The sequence below is a fragment of the Diadema setosum genome, chromosome 8 (genome assembly GCF_964275005.1).
Source record: "Diadema setosum chromosome 8, eeDiaSeto1, whole genome shotgun sequence".
NCBI lineage: Eukaryota > Metazoa > Echinodermata > Echinoidea > Diadematoida > Diadematidae > Diadema > Diadema setosum.
The window spans coordinates 460,727-481,798 of record NC_092692.1 but is presented as its reverse complement, the minus strand read 5'-3'; the positions used below and the strand labels follow the sequence as shown (position 1 = coordinate 481,798).

General features: G+C 40.2%; 1 protein-coding gene across 1 annotated transcript; it reads left to right on the top strand.

Moving 5' to 3' along the window:
* The first annotated feature begins 1,988 nt into the window (after positions 1 to 1,988).
* LOC140231921 (josephin-2-like) lies at positions 1,989 to 20,734 on the top strand. The gene is made up of 4 exons (XM_072312068.1): positions 1,989 to 2,117; positions 16,238 to 16,715; positions 17,380 to 17,505; positions 20,188 to 20,734. Exons 2-4 carry the CDS (start codon positions 16,600 to 16,602, stop codon positions 20,486 to 20,488), a joined length of 543 nt encoding a protein of 180 aa, XP_072168169.1. The 5' UTR covers positions 1,989 to 2,117; positions 16,238 to 16,599; the 3' UTR covers positions 20,489 to 20,734.
* Positions 20,735 to 21,072: the final 338 nt, after the last annotated feature.

The window sequence follows — 21,072 nt, the reverse complement described above, 5'->3', positions numbered from 1 at the left end:
GGTAACAACAAAATTTTATCCTATATCATAATCGATTTAGGACAATCATCGACATACAGTAAAACCCAAACCACGCTAATGTGTTTCAGAAACGTGCGCTCTTATCCATTCGGCCACGACTCCTCCATGGGTAAAACATCTCGTCCATCATAAGGACAGAGGCAAGTTGACGGGATTTGAACTCGGTACCTCCGATTGAATGCCAAAGAGTTTTATCCACATTTCAGATGCCACAGAACCTCCACTGAAGACAACAATGTCTACAATAGTGACGTCAGCAATGACATGAAATACCGATAGTACTTAGGGCCTATATCCCAAATATGATGTATATTATTATGTTTATGTATAATTATAATACAAATTAAATGGCTTCTCTTCGTTGATTTAGGGCCTACGTGGGGCAACTCAAGCATGAATTGGCCAACATCCTTTTCTTCTTCACACTTTCAATAATAGAGTTTTTACGGTTCGTCTGACATGGATTATATGGCTATATATATCACAATACTAATCTTTCGGCATTTTGGTTTAGAGAATGTCTATCAATGAAGAGACAGCTAACACTTCATGACGTCATTATGGACAACAATGTCATAAAGAAGTTATAAAGAGTGTGACGTAATTATCATAATTTAATGAAAAGCACTTGACCTATCTCTTTCAGAAAGCAGGGAAAATATCACATTTTTATATAGCAGTAACAAGTCGATGGAATTCGTACTTTGAATTTCATGAAAAATAACATTTTGTTAAAATTTCCTTTACATTTTTCTCTATATGCCTATTGTTGTCCATAATGACATTATATAGTATAGTATCCTTATATCCATAGCGACGACGGTACTGAAACTTTAAAAATTTAAAAACGTAGAGCGGATCGTCCGATTTTTTTTCACACTCTCACTGATATGTATACTGTATATGCTGCTTTCACTCAATCCACATTTTGTATTTGGGCTTTGGTTTCCTGTAGTATCTCAGGCTGTATTATATCCATTGATATCTCCTAAAGGCTTTGTTTATTGCACTCATTTTCCCCTCATTTTTTTCATATCTTTCCCCTCAGACTTTCATATTTGTTTTCTTTACATATACTTTACTTAAAGAATGATTCGTTTTATACAGCTATACTCTGCCATGTGCACTTTTTTTTTTAAGTCAGCATAATGGGCTTTTGCACAGTGTGCATGTTTGACCCCCCCCCCCCCTTGATTTTACTCATGGGTATTCTGTTCTTATTCTTTCACCTCGCTTCATACCCATCATCTTATGAGTTGCTCCTGATCTTGGGTGATCAGTTGCCTCCCCATTTATCTTTATCCTGCGTACGGCCTTACTGATATTACCACTAAATTTTTATTTGATTGCTCCCCCCCCCCCCCCTCAATTGCTTTATCCCTGTCTATAACTGATTGGCTCCTTGCTGATGACACCCAATTTGCCCTTTCGTTTTATTGTTCTGTGTCCCCAGCCTCTCCCAGTCTGTGCAGGTTCTCTTGTTGCATGTAAATTGTGGTCCACTGTGATATGCCTATATGGGTTCCATGACATTTGCTCCTGCGACGCATACTCCCATCCACTGCACGCTATAAGACCAAACATATTGTTATACCTACCCACAAACATAACCGGACCCTAATCCGTAATCTTCACATCAAACTTAACTTAATACCCTATGACAACCGTACCCAATGTCTTTGTGGAAATAAGACCGGCAATCATGTCGCATTAGGAGCCAAATTATGTCGTGTCACCGTGCTGCAAGTGTGGCTTTTCTATAGTTTGTCACTTTGCATCTGATGACGAAGATTCTATTTTGGTCGAAAGCCCGAGCCCCCATTTCACCTAAACACAATATATGCTCATTAAAAACGCCTCACTCTCAACACAGTGATAGTGCTGTATCCATTTTTCACCAAAGAGTTGATCTATGATCGGCTCCTGCACACCCGAGAACGCCCTCTTCAGTTCGTTACTTGACAATCATGAAAATACATGATGGAAGGTTGAGTGAAGTCGTCCTCCGTCACGAATGCAAACAAAATTGATCCTTCTTCTGAAAAAAACATCAAGAAGCTGTGGCAGGAGTAACTACAGAGGCAGGGAAAACCAAGGTAATGCCGTAGTGATTTGTACTATATTTGGACATCGTATTTGCGAGCTTTGAGATTGAGTTGCACAGGAATGTGCTGTACTGTGTTACGAGTGTGTACCACCTAATTAACTCTTCACACTCACTAAACAGCCCGTACCGTAGCCCGACCAGACGCTGTTAATACGCTACGCGACGCGCTACGTATGTACAGCGGCGACTGGGCTGTGTATAGTTACCCGTACTGTGTAGACAAGTGCCAGTCAGTTTGCAGGTGCCAGTGAAGTGGCATGTTTTGATACGCACTATTCCACTATAGGACCATGCATGCTAACCACACTAACTCAACACCCAATAAACAGTACATATTAGGGTCTACACAGTGTGCTACATGCTAATCAGCCAATGTTATATTGTTAGATATGTCGGCACTAGGCTAGTGTAGTGAGTAGTGACTAGGAACTAGTAGAGGGGTAGAAAAACTAGATTGTAGACTAGTTACATTTGTACCACAGTCTACGTGGCGTGGTAGAATCTTTAGATACAGGCCCTAGGGTAAGGGCACCAGTATTCGGTCGGGCACCGGTATTCGGTCACTTATCACTGGTCACCAGCCAGTAAGTTCAACTGTCACAACACATGCAAATCACACTAATTCACATACTTGCACACACATTCACAACAGGAAACTCCCTTAGCCCCCTCCAAAAATCCATCCAAAATCCCAAATTTTACCGTCAAAAGTGCAGAATCGGCACTACTTTCCAAAAGCGCGCGCGGATAAGGCCCAGTTTTAAGAGTACGGGTGGCCGAAAAAGCGCTAAAAATCGAGAAATACGCCGTTCTCTCGCAGGATTTTTCGCTTTTCGCAAGCTTGGAGTGTAATGGTATCCTCAAAAACGCAAAAGAAAAACAAAATGTCCGTATGTGCCGATACATACAGTGTCCCAATGTACAAGGGTTGAATGCAATTGCCGAGGCAACAGTATTCGGTCACCAACGGTCGCCGCAACTTCCCCGATGCAATTTTGCACCAACAAGGTGGCACACGTGTGCGTTTTTCAGCTGCCTTGAACAAGCATTGACTTTGAACGCGCACATCACGTGACCGAATACTGGACCAGGTGACCGTATACTGGGGAATTTTCAAGGTGAAATATTTTCGCGATTTTGTGCAATTCTGTGAGATATTTAACGAAATGAAAGTTGAGATTAAAGAAATTTGATATATTTCACATACATTGCTGTAGATATGATGTACACTAGCTGTATGTATGTATTATTTTAGTTTAAAAAATATTGCAAAAAAGCTTAAAGATAATAAAAAGTTTTGGTACCTCAAAAGTTTCCCTGAATTTCCGTGTTTCAGGTTAAAGTACCTTTCATGTAGCCCGACCAGACGCTGTTAATACGCTACGCGAATACAGCGTCTGACCAGCGAGCGGGCACCTTCAAAGTGGGGAACCACAACACAACTACAAAACTTATGAAAATTTATACGTTCTTTATAAACAATGTACACGTTACCAAACGTTACTCACCTTAAGTGCATGCTTGTATTACAGAAGGTTCGTAAGTCCATTGAGAGCCCTCGTGATAAGTCCGTGGAACCAAAAAATGATACTTTCCGGCGGATTCCCTAACACCGTCGCGGTTCATCATTGCAGAATTCAAAATGGCGCCTTGATCTCTGCGGAAATCTTTTGCGTGCGTGCGATGCGCTGCTTGAGTGTTGGTGTAGCAGCACGGTCGACAGTGCGACCTTTTGAAAGGGCATTCAGATCATGTGACCTCCCGAATATTGGAAATGGCCTGGCGTGAAAGACGATGTACCGTTCGTGAACCGTTCACACATGCTGCATATAACCATCAATTTAGGTAAGTTATTGAATCTAAATTTCAATACTCATAGCATAGATATGAAGTCTCATTATCATTTTGTTCGTCAGATGAGTTTGAAGTGGCAAAAAATGATCTAAAGTATCAAAATTCAATCCGATCGCATGCGATCGTTGGACCCTCTTCGTGTTTGGAGCTTCGTTGGTACAGCCCTGTCGCGCTACGTATGTACAGCGGCGACTGGGCTGTGTATAGTTACCTTTCATGTAACTAACACTGTAAGACTTACTCGCCCCAAAGTGCTCTCATTTCTGAGTAATCATGCAATTAACTGCGACCAGCAGCCCCATACGCATAGCGTAATGGGGCTTCACATTGTAGCATTCAGGATCATGACAGATTTAGTATCGCGGGTAAATATCAACTTAAAATCCAATAAATTCTTCAATTTGAAGACTTACCGATTAAGTTGAAGTCTTGAAAACAGGCTTCGGGCAACGTCTGGTTCTGCCAATAGTCCCTTTCTGTTCAAATTGATGACTGATTGTGACTATGTCGAGAGGACCTTGGGAGAGCTACATACACTGATTACTACGGCCAGCGCATACGCACACATCACATGCGAACAAATTTCAAATCCATGAACGGATAAGATGTTTGTGTGCGCATGCGCTGGCCGTCAATTCAGTGTACAATGTAGCTCTCCCAAGGTCCTCTCGACCGAGTCACATTCAGTCATCAATTCGAACAGAAAGGGACTATTGGCAAAACCAAACGTTGCCCGAAGCCTGTTTTCAATACTTCAACTTAACTGGTAAGTCTTCAAATTGAAGAAATTTCTGGATTTTAAGTTGATATTTACCCGCGATACTAAATCTGTCATGATCCTGTAGGCTACAATGCGAAGCCCCATTTAGCTATGCGTATGGGGCTGCTGGTCACAGTTAGCTACTCAGTATGCGTATGGGGCTGCACGCTGCTGGTCGCAGTTATCATGCAATAATGGTTTCGTACAATACGTGTACTACCTCGCCGCCGTACGGCGGCTCTGGTACGAAACCATTATTGCATGATTACTAAGACGTCATTGCATTGACAAGTGCATAATGTTAGACTAGCAACATTGGCCATTAGGCGGGGGCTACTTGAAATTACAATATGAAGTCTCTGACTAACGTACCTGGTACCAACAAAACTACGATATAGGCCTACAGTAAGAACCCCAATTCTCGGCCGGCCTCCAAAATCCGGACACTTACCACTTATCACAAGCCTGAATCGCCTTAGAACTGGAGTTGGGAGATGCAAAGCCCTGATACAGAAATGGGAATACAACCGTGATGGATCCACCGAATGCGTTTTTGATGAAATGAGATTTTAAAGTGCTGCAACTGTATGCATGAGGGACTGCACATTTATATAGCCCAGCTGCGGCGGTTGGTGCATTACTGACAAGAGAAGACAAGACAGGAGGCTCCCCAGACAATATGGAGCACCTACTAAACTGCACCATGCTACTAGAACCCTGTACATCACAGGATCTCCATGATTATAACCCACGTGCCAGAGGCTGTGTTCAGCAGTGGCTGGGAAAAGTGTAGCGACATGAGAGTTCTAAGAAGAATCACAAGCCAGCAAATTCTACTGTCACAACACACGCATATCACATCGTTTCACATACTGGCACACTCGTTCACCACAGGAAAGTGCCCGAGTCACCTCTAAAAATCCATCTAAAATCCCAGATTTAGGTCCCGTGTAAAGAATCGGGATCGCCGAAAAAGCGCTAAAAATTGAAAAATTACGCCGTTCTGTTGTGAGATTTTTCGCTTATCGCAAGCTCAGAGTGTGATGGTATCCTCAAAAACACAAAAAAAACGAAATCTACGTACGTGCTGATGCAGTGAATAAATGTACAGGGGCTGAATGCAAGTGCAGAGTCGCCAAAATTTGGACACGAATGAGCGCCGCAGCGTCCCCGATGCAACCTTGCGCCAACAAGGTATGGCGCACGCGGATTTTTCAGCGGCCTTGTATGCGTATTGACATTGGGCGCGTGTCCGAATTTTGGAGCTGTCCGAATTTTGGGGAATTGACAAGGTGATAATATTTGGGGATTCTGTGAAATTTTATGATCTATTTAAAAAATCAATATTGGGAAAAAGTAGGTTAATATATTCAACATACATTATTATAGATATAATTTTGTAGAGTATTATTTGAGTTGAACAAATATTGCAAAAAAACTTTAAGCATCCGAAAATTGGGGCTATTACTCTAGAAGAGGAACCCCGTTTGCAGAAGAATTTGTACAGGGTGCCTATTTGTGGCAGGGGCCATTTTATTGATGAAAAGGCACAATCAGGGGCCGTATTCTGAGGGCTTATTAAGTGTCTGATTAGCATTTAATTACCGAATTGGTATTCTGAGAGCTTAATTAAGTAGGAGGTCTATTAACTACCATGACAACAAGCGTTTTGGCGGGAAAGTCTTACGCGCTTGCTCGTAATGACGCGCGTGTACTTCTAGAGGACTTAATCACAGAGTTAATTACAAATCGGTATTCTGAGCGTGTGATTAAGTATGAAAGTTAATGGAAAACTTAATGATACCAAAGAGTGTCATTAACTACTCCGATATCACCAATTACAGCGTTTTTTCTCGGCTAAAACGATGCTTACCGTCTTCGGTAACCGAGGAGCGGTTGAGTCTTCTTGTCATGGTATCCATAGAATTCAGAGAAAAAAAGAAATATAGGCGATCTTAGCGGAATTTTGTCATTTTATGTGAGCTCTTCGCGTGGGTAGTTGAAGAGCTGTAATCAAAGACCGGAGTGTGGGCATGGAGCTCTTGCGTTGTAATTACAGGGGGTGCAAGTGGAGGAGCGCGCATTGAGGGCATATTTGCGCGCGTGATCATCATTTTGGCTTCTAACAACGCGTCTGATTGGATGGAATAACGATTAGATGGGCGGAACCTAAGATAATCATAGGGGACTTAATCATACCTTAATTACGTCCTCAGAATACCGATTTTGCCTATGATTAAGGGCCTATTAACTTCCCGACTTAATTACGAAGTTAATTACAGACTTAATTACGGCCTCAGAATACCACCCCAGGTGTTTACTTGTTCATTAGATCTAGATCTAGCTGTTTAAAGGATGGAAAGTGCTCCTGTCAGAAATGAGCATCCTGCTGCAAACAGAGTTGCTTCTTCTACTCGATCTGTAGCATCTTCCGTCCGTCCTTTCTTTCTTGTTTTCTTTTCTTTCCTTTGATCTTTCTTTCCCATTCTAATAATATCCCTCAAATGATTTAAGAAATACACTACCCTAACCTTGCTTGTTAATGCACAGATTCACATGCCTTGCTGTGGAGTCTATTTTACGATTCTGCCAATGTCTCTGGTCAATGAACCAATCCAGTGAACCAACAAGCCTATGATTAGGGCTTTTTCACAATTTCGCCGAAGTCTGTGGCAAATGAATCAACAAACATACTTTTAAGTCAATTTCACAATTTTGCCGAAGTCTGTGGCCAGGCCGACGAACCAAGAAATCAATGATGTGAAGTCTCTGGCCATAATTTCAGCATACACTGTACAACCCTACACTACCCTAACCTTGCTTGCTAACGCACGATATACATGCCCTGCAGTGGACCGTCTGGCCAACAAACTAACATACCTACCATGCCAAGTCTCTGGCCAACGAAGCAACGATGCGAAGGCCGTAATTTTACCATACGTAGATAGATACAAACCTGTAGTTACTAGTACCCTAACCTTATTTGCTAATGCAGTGGATATATGCTTCCCTTTCTTACGGTACGTTATATCGAAATTTTGTTATAACCGAACAAATAAACAATAAAAAAAGATAGAGCGGATAATGTTGTGGCCTAAATTTTTACTTTGTTGTAACCGGAATTTCATTATAACCGTGTTCGTTATAACGGAAGTGCACTGTGCTTGCTTATGATGGGGTATTCTGCAGTTACTCAACCCGTGTTCTGCCTACTAGTATTCATATCAGTCCGCTCATAAGCATTATAAGCTTCTGCTCATAAGATACTCTAGAGATCTTCCACTCATGAGCACCCCTGGAGCACCACGCTCGTGGCCCCTCAGCCGGGGATGCTCATGAGACCTCCTCTGCTCATCAGTCTCATGACTGACACATAGGTTGTCGCAAGTTTGCTCAGTGATTTGCTGTTAAACACATGTCCACATTCTATGATGAAAAAAAAAGAAAAAAATTCTGTTTGTTCATTTTGAAAAAAGAAAAACAAGTTTTAATCAACCAATGGCCAGCGACCCATCAAGCATTGGTGCTTTCGGCCTTGTTTTTTCTGCAGCTCTCACCTCTGCGGACATGAATAAGCCCCATGAAACTGAAATCTGACATTTCAGAAATATTCGTAAAGTGGGAAATAAAATCAGAACTATCCTGATCTTTTGCATAAAAATTCCAAATTACTTTTTCACACTGATAGTAATAGAGTAGGTGGTTACTTGAATTTGTCAACAAAATAATCACTTTGCAGTGGCAGATCCAGGAGGGGGTGCACGAGGCACCCCCCCCCACTTTACTTTTTGCTAAATAAAAGAAATAAAAAGAAAAAATGGAGGGGGGGGGGGCATGTGCCCCTTTAATTTTGTAAAGGAGCCTCCTCTTTATGGAATTCCTGCCTCTCCCAGTCTGTGCAGGTTCTCTTGTTGTATGTTTGTGGTCCATTGTGATATGCCTATATGGGTTCCATGACATTTGCTCCTGCGACGCATACTCCCATCCACTGCACGCTATAAGACCAATAAAATAATCACTTTGCAGTGGCAGATCCAGGAGGGGGTGCACGGGGCACATCCCCCCCCCCCCACTTTACTTTTTACTAAATAAAAGAAATAAAAAAAAATGGAGGGGGGGGCATGTGCCCCTTTAATTTTGTAAATGAGCCTCCTCTTTATGGAATTCCTGGATCCGCCCCTGCTTCATATGTAATGCAGGTTCAGCCTTTTGGCGCCTTTTGTGCAAGTGTCACACGCATCCAGCAGTTGTACAGTACAGTGTATGCAATTTAGGTATCATCCGTGAATTTCTTAACTGTAGTGCCACTGAGGAAATTGTGTGTGCATTAATTTCATCCCACCTGGATTTTAGCAATGGCCTCTTGTTCTGTACCTCAACTCACTCGCAAAACTTCAAAAATTACAAAATGCAGACCCTGCTGGTGTTGTAACCATTTCCAACAAATACATGCACATCACACCAGTTCTGAAATCTCTCCATTGGTTGCCTATAGATCAAAAGTCTAAATTTTTTGCTTTTATTTCACTGTTTACATGGCTGTGCTCCACAGTATAACTTTGGCCTGGTTAACCAATACATCCCCTCTAGACATCTTTGTTCTCAGTATTCAAGCCTGCTTTGTCATCCCTACAGGTTTCACACAAAGTTGGGGGAAGAAACTTTTCCTTGGTAAACGCTGGGTCTTCAAAAAATGGAACTCTCTCGCTCAATTCGTTAAGAACAGTAATTCTGTTGAAGTATTTAAGAGTAATCTTAAGAAGTATTTCTTTATTTTGGCTTACAATAATTGATTATGATTATTTCATGTACATGTGTATCCTGTACTGTTTAACTTTGTTAATTTCCTTTCTCTTAAATACCTGTTTGTATACCTGTTTGTAAATGTGTCTTGCACATGATTGTGCCTAATAAGTCTCATACATGTACATGTACAGGGCTCGACCTTAACTTTTTTTCTAGGAAGCCAGCCGGGCTCCTCAGGGACCTTTTTAGGGAGCCAAATTGAGTTTGAGGGAGCCACGTTTCCCTCGGTCACAATCAGCAGTAGAGGTCTATTAGTGGTATCAACCTGGTGGAGAAGATTTTAGATATAACATGCATTTCTCCACAGACACAAGCCTGAGATACCTTGTTCTTAGTCTATAACACACACAGTGTGTGTGTGTGTGTGTGTGTGCGCGCGCGTGCGAGGTGGTCACCAGCACATTTCTCTCAATGCCTGTGTACAAGACTACAAGTGCATAAGTTCCTCCAGAAACTTGCTGGGCTGGTTATGGAAGCTTCCACTATCTAGCAGGGGAGGGGGAATGCTTTCATCTTCTCAAGAAAGCTTCTGTGTGAGTGAATGCAAAACTCTGTTCGGTGTTTCCACTTATTGTTTACTATAACACATAATCATGCCTTGTTTTCAGGCTTTTTAATTTTACTGGATTTTAAACATCAGTATTTTCCGAAAGTACCGGTATTCCAATTTCTTTTACCCTGAATGGAATCGGAAAGTCTGCTATAACGATGATCGCAAAATGCCGCGCTGTGTGTGGTTGCGCCAATGTGCAAACACGTGGTTGTACTTAAAAGGAATGCGCTTTTTAAAGGAATGCGCCATGTGCTCCTGCCTGAGGTTACTGCAAGTTCGATGGATCGAATGCGCCATAGCTGAGCTGATGGCTTGTTTACGGTAAACATGCAGTTTACATTCGATACGAGGAAGTCATTACGTCTTTCACGAGGAAAAACATACAAAACAAACAAAAAACACCTACGAACGAATGTTAATCGCCAAAACTGTGAAAAGTAATAAGCAGTTATGATGACCATGAACTGAAATTAATTGTCATATTTTGCTGTCTAACCAGGTGATGACTGCATCTCATTGGACCTACTCATAGTGACTTTGTCTGGGCATACGAGACCTTTTAAGTATTTCTGTGATTGCCTTTTTAATTGACTGATTAATCGATCCTTTTTTTTTTATTGTTCAGGGAACAGAAGATCTTCGATTAAGTACACTATATTCGACTGTTTGATGTTTCCTGCTATGCGCCAAAAGAAAGGCTATAGAATCACGATATCTTTGCAATGATTCCTTTAATTCAACTAATGAGCTGGTTCTTCGATCGATATTTCCAGGATATTTACACGCTGTTTATTCCAGTGCGCGCATTCTTTCGTCTGGCACGCACCTGGGTGTGGCACCTGCTTTTGTGGAAATTTCCACAAGGGGAGAGGGGTGGGGTGTCAAGTTTCTTCGAGCCGAAGAGACTGCGCGCATGTATTCAGTATTTCACAATCTCTTCGCTCTAATTTATTGTAATTCATGCTTTCCCCTTATTCTTTGCTGATATTGAACATTTAGATTTAACTTTACGAAGGTTGGTAGATCGTGGATCTTTTCGTTGTGAGGTGTATGTAATTTCTTTTTTTATCATTCTTTGGAGGGGAAAGAAGAGTCAGAGGGAAAGAAGAATAAGAGGAAAAGTGAAATAAAACGAACGGCACGTACGCTTAGCATGCCGTAAGCTGTCTTTTTACCAGCATAGTTTTCTTCATCACTACATATCAGACATCACTCAGATCATTTTAGCCTTTTCCTATCAACATTAAGAAACACGCACAGTCCCTCGAGATAAAAACCGAGGAAAATAAATAACAAATACAAAGTATCAACACCTTCTAACACAAATATTTAGAAAAGACAACACACGTCGCTTCGATTCGAAAAAGTATTGCAGCAAAGCGGAGAAATCGCCGTTACGAAAATAACAGTGCGAGACACTTGAAAGAATTACGTTCAAATATTTCTAAGTATAAAGGGAACGGATAAAGTGATATAAAATGGAAGAAATCGAAGAAATAGAACGATAAGTTTAGTACACTGTAGTAAGTAGGATTACGCCCCAGCAAAAGTTTGCAGCACCGAAAGCTACGCAAAAATTAGTACACATTGGAACTCTGTATTGCGACGAGATCCTTGGGATCGTCAATAAACGATACAAAACAAAGGAAATTAATTCATTTTGACCGGAAAATAGTTTGTTATAAGTATTTTGTTATATGAGATCTCCTTTAACAATAGGCCTAGAAATACATCGAGTTTCCACGATACTCGGGAAGGAAAGTTCGAACGCTTTTCACCTGCACATATACTACAGCTAGTGCACATCAATACACGAACAGAAACTCACCTCTTCCTTGCAGAAAAATGATGCAATAACGTTACACAAAAAAAAAACACACACCGTTGAACACTCTAAAAATCATTTTGTACTTGGGAGGCAAGGGAAAAGCGGAAGAAGTAGGGAAAAAGAAGCAGAAATTGCACAACGGAGCGCTTCTACCCCGACTCAAAACGAAACGGGGTACTGTTTATAGTGGCAGCTGGCTACAGTGTGTAGCTTAGCTACTATACTCACGCTCCCCAGCCGGCCATACATGGGGATACCACGGCGATCGATGTAGACATCAGGGTCCGTAGGCGACAGAGATTCAGGCGCGCGAAGTTCCGTTCGGTGTACACAGTACGCAAGCATCGAATTGCATGTGCGCACACTATTCTACAATAGAAGATACGAACACACACACGTCGGGTACACACAGACACACAACACATGCGGGCAACGTGGGCCGGCTGGAAAATGAAACATGTACAGTGTGTAGTCTAATTGCAGGGATAATAACTTCGAGCGTCAGGGCTCGCTGGGCGCGCCGGGGCCGCTCGCGCTCGTCAATATTGTGAGTGTGTACATAAACTATGATTCTGTCTTGCAACGTGAGGCTATACGGCAAAAAAACTTAAGGAGCCAGCCGGGCTTTTTTCATACATTTCTGGGGAGCCCGTAGCGATTCTGGGGAGCCAATGGTCCTCGGGCTCCCGCTAAGGTCGAGCCCTGATGTACATGTACAGGCTGTATATTGTTATTATTACATGTATCTTATAGAACCACCCATGTGTGTGCATAATTGACAAAATTAGGCCTTTCCTAGAGCCACATGTTCATCTGACTTGGATTGTTGTGTTTTTTTATTTATCTATTTTTTAATATTTTTAATTATTTTAATTATTTTTTTTTTTAATTTTAACATATTATTCATTTATGTATCTTGTGTGTGTGTGTTTGGGAGGGGGGGGGGGATAGGGCCATGAGGGTTTGGATGGAAGATATGACTGCAGAGAAGCAAAGAACAAAATATTTTCACAGGGAAGAATAAAGGAAGGGAAGAAAAAGGTACAGTATATTCGTCCTGGGATACACAGCGTACACATGTACGTGTACAGGGTATCACAGGGAGACGTCTTACACCTCTCATGTGTGACATGAATTCATGAATGTTTACATCTCAGCATGCAAGTGAATCTTCCAGTTAAGATCATGTACACACACAGTTTTGTAATGGCCATTCACCATGATTCAGTCACTATGACTTTAAACAGTTTAGTGAGGAATCCTGTGGATTTGCTAAATTTTGATAGAATACGACCGCCTAAAGCCAAAGAGCAATGTGGATTGAGTGAAAGCAGCAACATTAGTAGAACACATCAGTGAAAGTTTGAGGAAAATCGGACAATTGATGCAAAAGTTAAGAATTTTTAAAGTTTTGGTGTTGGAACCGCTGGATGAGGAGACTACTAGCGGTTATGACGTATTTGTGGACAACACTATAAAGAAAATGTAAAGAAAATATAAAGAAAATTCCACAAAAAATTCATTTTCTAGCATATTGAAATGAAATGAACACTTGACTAACAGCTTTCAAAAAGCAGGGGATATAATTGCTACCCTTAAAGGTAGGGGATACCTTTTACAGACCTCCCAAAATGCAGCAAAACATTAAATATGTACCTCAGGGGACTAAACACTTGTTTAGGCCACTGCTGAGAAATTTGGAAGTCAACAGTTATCTACAATTTGAATAATGCACAAAACTCAACTACTCAGTAGTTCTGTGTGTCAGCCACACTTAAAGGTATTAGCCCACATTTGTAAACCTGCAGCAGTTGGTCTCATACAACTGTAGTTAGCATGGAGTTTGGGCATGATTGCAGTAACACCTGTGCAAAATTTCGTTCCAATTAGTCCATTACTTTCATAAAAATAAATGAAAATGCACCGTAATCCGTATGCATACGTGTGTATAACGCTCGCTAGCTCCGGTCCACGTACGTGTTACATGTACAATGTACGTAGCTATAGCCCGTGCTCATAATTCGATTTTGGGTCGGGTTGACCCGGTTTGAAAATTGATTTTAAAACGATGATTTTCTCTCTTTTATCGAATGGTATAGACAAAGAGCGACAGGTGAGGTATGTTACTGTTATAACTTGTACTTGAAGTCATATTGGACCTGTGTTATGCAGTTTTGATTTTCGTGGGTTTGCAAATGTGGGCTAGTACCTTTAAGCCTTTTTGTTGCAGTCTTCTGTATTTTTTTTATCTATAAACACAAATCTAAAAGTATAAGAGCTGATGTAATAACATATAGAGTGTGTAGCAAGAATGTATATAGAAATGTTTGTAAGTTTTGATGAACTTTCTTCACAAAATATACATGATGGACACACATGCAGTGCATGGGTCTGCAAAGGTAGCCTAGTAATGTACTGGAATTTACGGTGAGCCCCGAAAAAAATTCAATTCAAAATCTAACGGTCAATAAAAATGTACTAAATGTTACCTTCCACTTTCAATACTTTATGGGAGTTTCTAAAATGATAATCTCTTCAACATACCACTGTATACAACTCTTCATTTAAGGCATGCAAATGGGATTCCCTACCTTTAACATGTCAGTATCAAGTTGATGGAATGTCTAATTTTCATGAAAAGTGAATATTTGTGGAATTTTCTTTGTATTTTCTTTATATTGTTGTCCACAAATATGTCACAATCTCTAGTATTCTCCTCATCCAGCAGTTCCAATACCAAAACTTAAGAAATTCACAAAAGCTTCATGCTGCGAATGTTTTTGGTTTCACATAATTCACTAATCTTCAGATTCATTCCTCTGTACAAGGCCAGATTTGTGTAGTATGGAAGGGCTTAGGTGTATTCAAATTTGTAGACTTGGGGCCACTTCTGACTTGTTGTTTACAACTTGGATACTACTAGACACAAGTGGCCTATTTTGCTCCCTGCAAGGATGGAGTGTTCAAGGGCTGACTTTGATGTAAATGGGGGACAACATACAAATATTTTGCCTTTCTCACTGACAGGCATTAGAAAATATTCCAGAGAGTTGTTGGTTTTTTTTTCCTCCCGGGAAAAGTATTTTTTTTCGCCCTTCCACCCACATAACGGCTATGATTTGATATATGAAATATAAAACCTTAGATATGAAATGTGTCACCTCCTGTATTGATAATCCCTGCATACTGGCAGTGAAAACCACAAATTTCTACCTTTAGAAATCATATGACCTTGGATTTTCCCAGAAAAAGTCAACTCATTATGCCAAATATCTATATGTACTACTATAAACATGACAGGGCCCCACCATGCAGTGGTGGTGTTACACCACAATCTGGATCCATCCTAAGTTGGATCAGTGACACTTAACAATTTTATAATCAATATGTTCATATGACAAGCTAGGAAATTGTATGGAGTATGATTAAAGGTCTACCTGTCATTATCGGTGCATTTGACTTGTTGCAGCAATACATTTTTATATATTTATTCACTTCCCATCAAATAATACAAGAAATACCAATTTGCTTTGGTATTAGTTACTGCAAAAACATAAAAGAATAAATCTTTTAAAGATAACTGAAATAGTTATGCATTTTCATGTTTCAATATTAGAAATAAATTGGCAATATTACAGCAATTACAGAATCAAAAAGAATTGAAGGTATATTATATCTGAAATAAACCCATCTCCCAAAACAATTCTACCTACATGTAGCTAACCTAATTACCCTTCTAACCATATACCGGGTACTATACGTCACTATAAACTACAGAAAAAAGAGAGAACACATAAAAAGAAACCCTACTTTGCCCATACCTATCCCTTCCTTCCCACCCCTACCCATTACAATTTTACTATTTTACTACCTAAATGCAGCCTCTCATTAGAAACAAAAACTCAGTTACCAATATAAACATGCACAATTAACAGTCACACACACAACACACACACACACACTATTTAATTTTGAAACTCTCATACATGTGTACAGTCACTCACTTGGACACACAATACACCTGCATGCATGTACAATTGTACTGTACATCACACAAATCTGATTCAGTACAACTCGATGCTGCCACAAAAATCTGATTCAGTACAACTCAATGCTGCCGCAGAATGTCATGTACAAATTGTAGTTCTAACATTGATATTTACTGGTTTGTTATTTTTTTTTGCACTTTTCACTGTTGCATCTGTCACTGGCTGTCATGAACAGAAGTAAAAGTCATGTGTTATGACTAAGGACAGTAATCTCATTGAACTTAACTATTTGATCATATGATGTCATTTTCCTCTGCAGATTTTTCCAGATGTTACAGCGTAGGATACAGAATATTTGAGACTTAAACTCAGGGATCATCCGTCCATCCGCCGTGCTGGCTCTGTGGCTCACCAGCATATCGTGGCAGGGATTACCAAGCATTCACATTCCTCAGCTTGTCACGCCTCAAGCCTCATTACCTAGCAGATGTGACATGATAAGTGTGACAGTCAGGCTTAACTCCTCTCTAAAGCTATCGTCAAGTGTTCACCTCCCAACCAGTAACAACGACAGCAAATGAGAAATGACCATGAGAAGATAGCTGTCAACTAAATTGTGCCCTCTGCTTGCAGTTTGTGACTTTGACCTTTAACCTGTCCAAGGACAGTGCCATTGTGGCCATGCCAATCTATCATGAGAAACAGCGTTGGGAGCTGTGTGCCCTCCATGCCCTCAATAATGTGTTTCAGGATGGCAAAGCCTTCACCAAACAGTCAATGGATGAGCTGTGTCAAAGGTCAGTTCACTTTCTGTCTGTATGAGAATATCTGATGTTGTCATTTGTGAAGGTATCCTGTTTATTCTAACATGTATCATAAAAGGTTTTTAACCCGTTGAGCACGAGTCCCGAGTATACAAGTGTACTTGGGCAGAGGTCTATGGGAAATGCGTGTTGTAGCAAAATCAAACCGTCCTCAACAGGTTAAGGATTTTTTTTTTTTTTTTTTTTTTGAGGGGAGGGTGTAGAGACAAGGGTGTAGAATTCATTTGTGGATACTTGTAATTAGAAATTTGTCTTGTAATGTGTGATTACGTTTTATTAAAACTTTGCAAAACCTTTTAGAGAAGCCTGTCATTCAAGTGGTTTTGATGTGATAGAAACATGTGCCTTTGATGCATGTGCCAAGTGTGGAATATTTTTTTTATGCTCAAAAGCTAATGTCTGTCTGGTTTCGTTCATAGCATTTAGTAATGACTACGAGTAGGTCTGCAATTAGGAATGTGAAATTTGTTGATTCTGAAATGATTATTTTTTGTTGAAATTTTTGTTGTTGGCAAGTTTGCACTCTATGGAATAGAACATAAATTGATATTGTACCATTGTAGAAAAAGACTTTAAAACTATTCTGAAATGAGTAAAGAGCTAATAGCAAGAGGTATGAATGTCTCCCATCACACAGTCTGTCACCAGGGTCCGTCCTCAACCCTCACAAGAGCATGCTGGGATTGGGTAACTATGATGTGAATGTCATCATGGCAGCTGTGCAGCGCAAGGAGTGTGAAGCAGTGTGGTGGGACAAGAGGAGGTAACACATTTTTCTGCTAAGGTTCCTCCCTACTCCTCCCCCCCCCCCCCCCCCCCCCCCCCCGCCAATAGTGAGACATGGGGGGGGGGGGCACTCTGAGAGATGTGGGGTGATATGTTCTGCAAAACCAGAAATTTGTGTGCGTTTTAATTTCACAAGAGCCAAGATTTGCTAAATCAAAATGCATGAAAAGCCTATGCTATTATGCATTGAATGCCCTTTGCAATTTGCAAAAATTTCATGCCATGAAAAAGGCTGTACAAAGTGTATGCTCCGATTCCTGAAAAATTTCATGCTGTGATTATTTTGTTTTTACAGTCTAAACACTAGTTTTTATGGTGAGTTAGGGGCTGCATATGTGAGCCATTGTACACAACACCACACACCTCTATGAGTCCTTAAAATAAATTTTAACAGTCACCAGAATTCCCCTTAAATTTCTTTCCCTTTCCTTTTTGAGGGGGTGACATTTGGAATGAAGAGGAAGGCAAGTGAAGCTATGAGTCTCAAAAAAGAGCAGTGCATTTATGGACAATTGGTGTCATTTCCCAGGGCTGCACACTAACCCATTTTTTCTATTGGTCTGACCAATCTGTCAGACCAGTACACATTGTAGGCACCCAGTTTTTCCATTTGTTACTGGTCAATTTCTGAAAAAATTACTGGTCCAACAGTGATTTTTACTGATCTAGGACTGTCAGACGAGTGCTAGTGTGCAGCATTGCATAATACCTTGGTCTCACCAAGATGCATTGAACCAAGATACTCTTCCATTATGATGTAAAATCCATATACCAGCTGACATCCGTCTTCGAATGTATGATGTAAGTTGGCTCTGATGTGATGCTGATGTACAGTTGTAGCGGAGCTGTGTTTCTCATGAGTTCTCACTAACGATATTCACAAAAAACAAGAAACAAAAAAAAAAAAAAAAAAAAACGTCCATGAACATTTTAAAACTGCTCAAATCCCAAACCAAAACCCCTTTATGGTGTCTGTATTTTCAGTTGTTGACCAGCAAGAGTTTGGTGGCAATAGTGTGAAATTGACTGCTGATATTGTAAGGTCTATGATATCTCTGTGTCTTCACTTTACGATTAAACCTGATGGACTAAAAAGGTGAAAGGCAAGCATAGCGTTATACGATGGCTCTTGAAGTACTGTATATCAATTGACCTTTGGGCCTTCAACATACAGTGTAGTACATGCTCAATCAGCTGTGTCAATCAACACTGTTTCTTAATCTAGACATACAAATTACGACCATTTCAACCATAAACTCCCTTCCAGACAACAAGCACTCTTAAACATCTATGGCACTATTTCCAGTATTGATAAACATGGAAAACCTAGGAATTTTCGGGATTTTTCCCCCAACTCTCCAGTTTGAATTTTGGCTGAAGTCAACAGCAGCTGAGCATGCATGTTACTGAGCATGACACAGACACACATGCATACTACAATTTACTTTATTCACATTATGCATTTTTATGTGGGTACTAGTCAACTCCTCAGAGAATTGAACCACATTACCAAGCCATTTCTTTTTGTTGATTTTTTCCCCTCTTTTTCATCAAAACAAAATATCTTTGGGATTAACTTGAAGAAATAGAAGCTACAAACTGATGGTGTTCCTTAGTTTGATGTATAAATCATGTAGACATGTAGTTGTATTTACCAACTTATGTGTTGACATATATATGTACACACACTGAAAGAATCCTTATGCAAAGTATCAAAGAGGTGAAAATTGGGATGAAATTAAATGGCAGTGAGTCACATGATGTATTAACTTTCATACTTAAAGGACAAGTTCACCTTCATAGACATGTGGGTTGAGTGAATGCAGCAATATTAGTAGAACACATTGAAAGTTTGAGGAAAGTTGGACAATCCGTTCAAAAGTTATGAATTTTTGAACAGTCACCGCTGGATGAGAAGACTACTGCAGTGTATGATGTCACATGCGTACAACAATATAAGGAACATATAAAGAGAATTTCACAAAATTTCATCTTTTGAAAAAAGTACACATTCCCTTGACTCGTTACTGACATATGTTATGGGTAATATTATTCCCATTGCCTTTAGAAAGAGGCAAGTCAAGTGCTCTTTTATTTTGCGAAAAAAGTGAAAATATGTTGAATTTTCTTTACATTTTCTTTATACGATTGTACTCATATGACATCATGAGCCTTAGTAGTCTCCTCATTCAGCGGTTCCAACACAAATATTTTAAAAATTCATAACTTTTGCATCGATTGTCCAATTTTCCTCAAACTTTCACTGATGTGTTCTACTAATATTGCTACATTTTCTCAGTCCTTATGTTTATCAAGGTGAACTTGTCCTTTAATGCCAGTTATACGATATCTGACCATTGTGCCCTCTTGTTTGGCATAAACTCACTCTAGTCTTTTCGGAACTGTATGACAATTCCCTATTTGGCATGTGATGAATATATTCAGTTTGTCCTATAAATGTTTTGTTATATTTTAAAGTAGAAATCAAATGTTCTGTCAGAGAGACTGTAATGGTTAGTACCTGTAGTTTCTGCTGAGGCAGTGAGAAGCCTTTCTCTGTCTCAAACCCAATTTGGGAGGCAAAAACACAGAGCTAATGTAGGCCTCTGCCTACCAACAGAGAGTAATGGGCTAATTATCTTTATTCTTGTGTCTGTAGAAGCCTGGATCAACTAGAACTGGAAAACATCACTGGTTTCATCATGAATGTGCCATCTCCGATTCAGCTTGGCTTTGTCAGTGTGCCTATACGGCGCAAGCACTGGATTGCACTGCGACAGATTGAGGGTGTCTTCTACAACCTGGACTCCAAACTTGGCAAGCCTCAAGCACTTGGCAGTGCTGCTGCCTTACAAGACTTCTTGCGCTCACAGCTCAAGCTAAAGGGCTGTGAACTCTTACTTATTGTGGAGCGAGATGTTTGCGAACTGCGCACCTGGTTGCGAGATCCAAGTTCTTGACTTCCTCCTGGCTGTCACCAAGATTGATATCTATCCCTGAAGTGTAGGTGTGTGTGTGTGTGTATGTGTTGTTGAAACACACTATTGTGGTCATGAAAAGTGTGAGACACAGACTCTGCAGTTTGACATGAACTCCCACAGTAAGAGGCATCAGCCAATATGTGCTCTGTCCAGTTAACATGTGGCGCAATTACACCACCCTCTTTCTTCTTTCATATGCTGTATTTGAAGCTTGATATATACAAATGCATAGCATAGAAGACTGATATTGTATACTGTAGATTATAATAGGGGAAGATAGAAAGAAAAGATGATTATGACAGTTCTATATATTTGTTTGTTAGTTTTAGTTGTATGAAATCCTTGCCAAAAGTGTACTGCAACACGCATTACATACAATCATAGAAGGTTTGATTCACATGGCAAACTAGCTCATCAGTAATTCAAGGTATCTGTAAAGACTCTGTAAAGACAGATTTAAGGAAGATTTTGTCTGATAGTTATTGGTATCATTGCTTCTCATAAGTGAGGAGTTTTAGAAATAATTTAAAGCTGTGGAGCTTAAATGATTAACATCTTTTCAA

Excerpts from the sequence above, each read along its gene's own strand:
- LOC140231921 (XM_072312068.1), top strand. The coding sequence starts at position 16,600 with ATGCCAATCTATCATGAGAAACAGCGTTGGGAGCTGTGTGCCCTCCAT. Across the intron at positions 16,716-17,379 it reads ATGGATGAGCTGTGTCAAAG|TCTGTCACCAGGGTCCGTCC; the intron begins GTCAGTTCACTT and ends CCCATCACACAG. Across the intron at positions 17,506-20,187 it reads GTGTGGTGGGACAAGAGGAG|AAGCCTGGATCAACTAGAAC; the intron begins GTAACACATTTT and ends TTGTGTCTGTAG.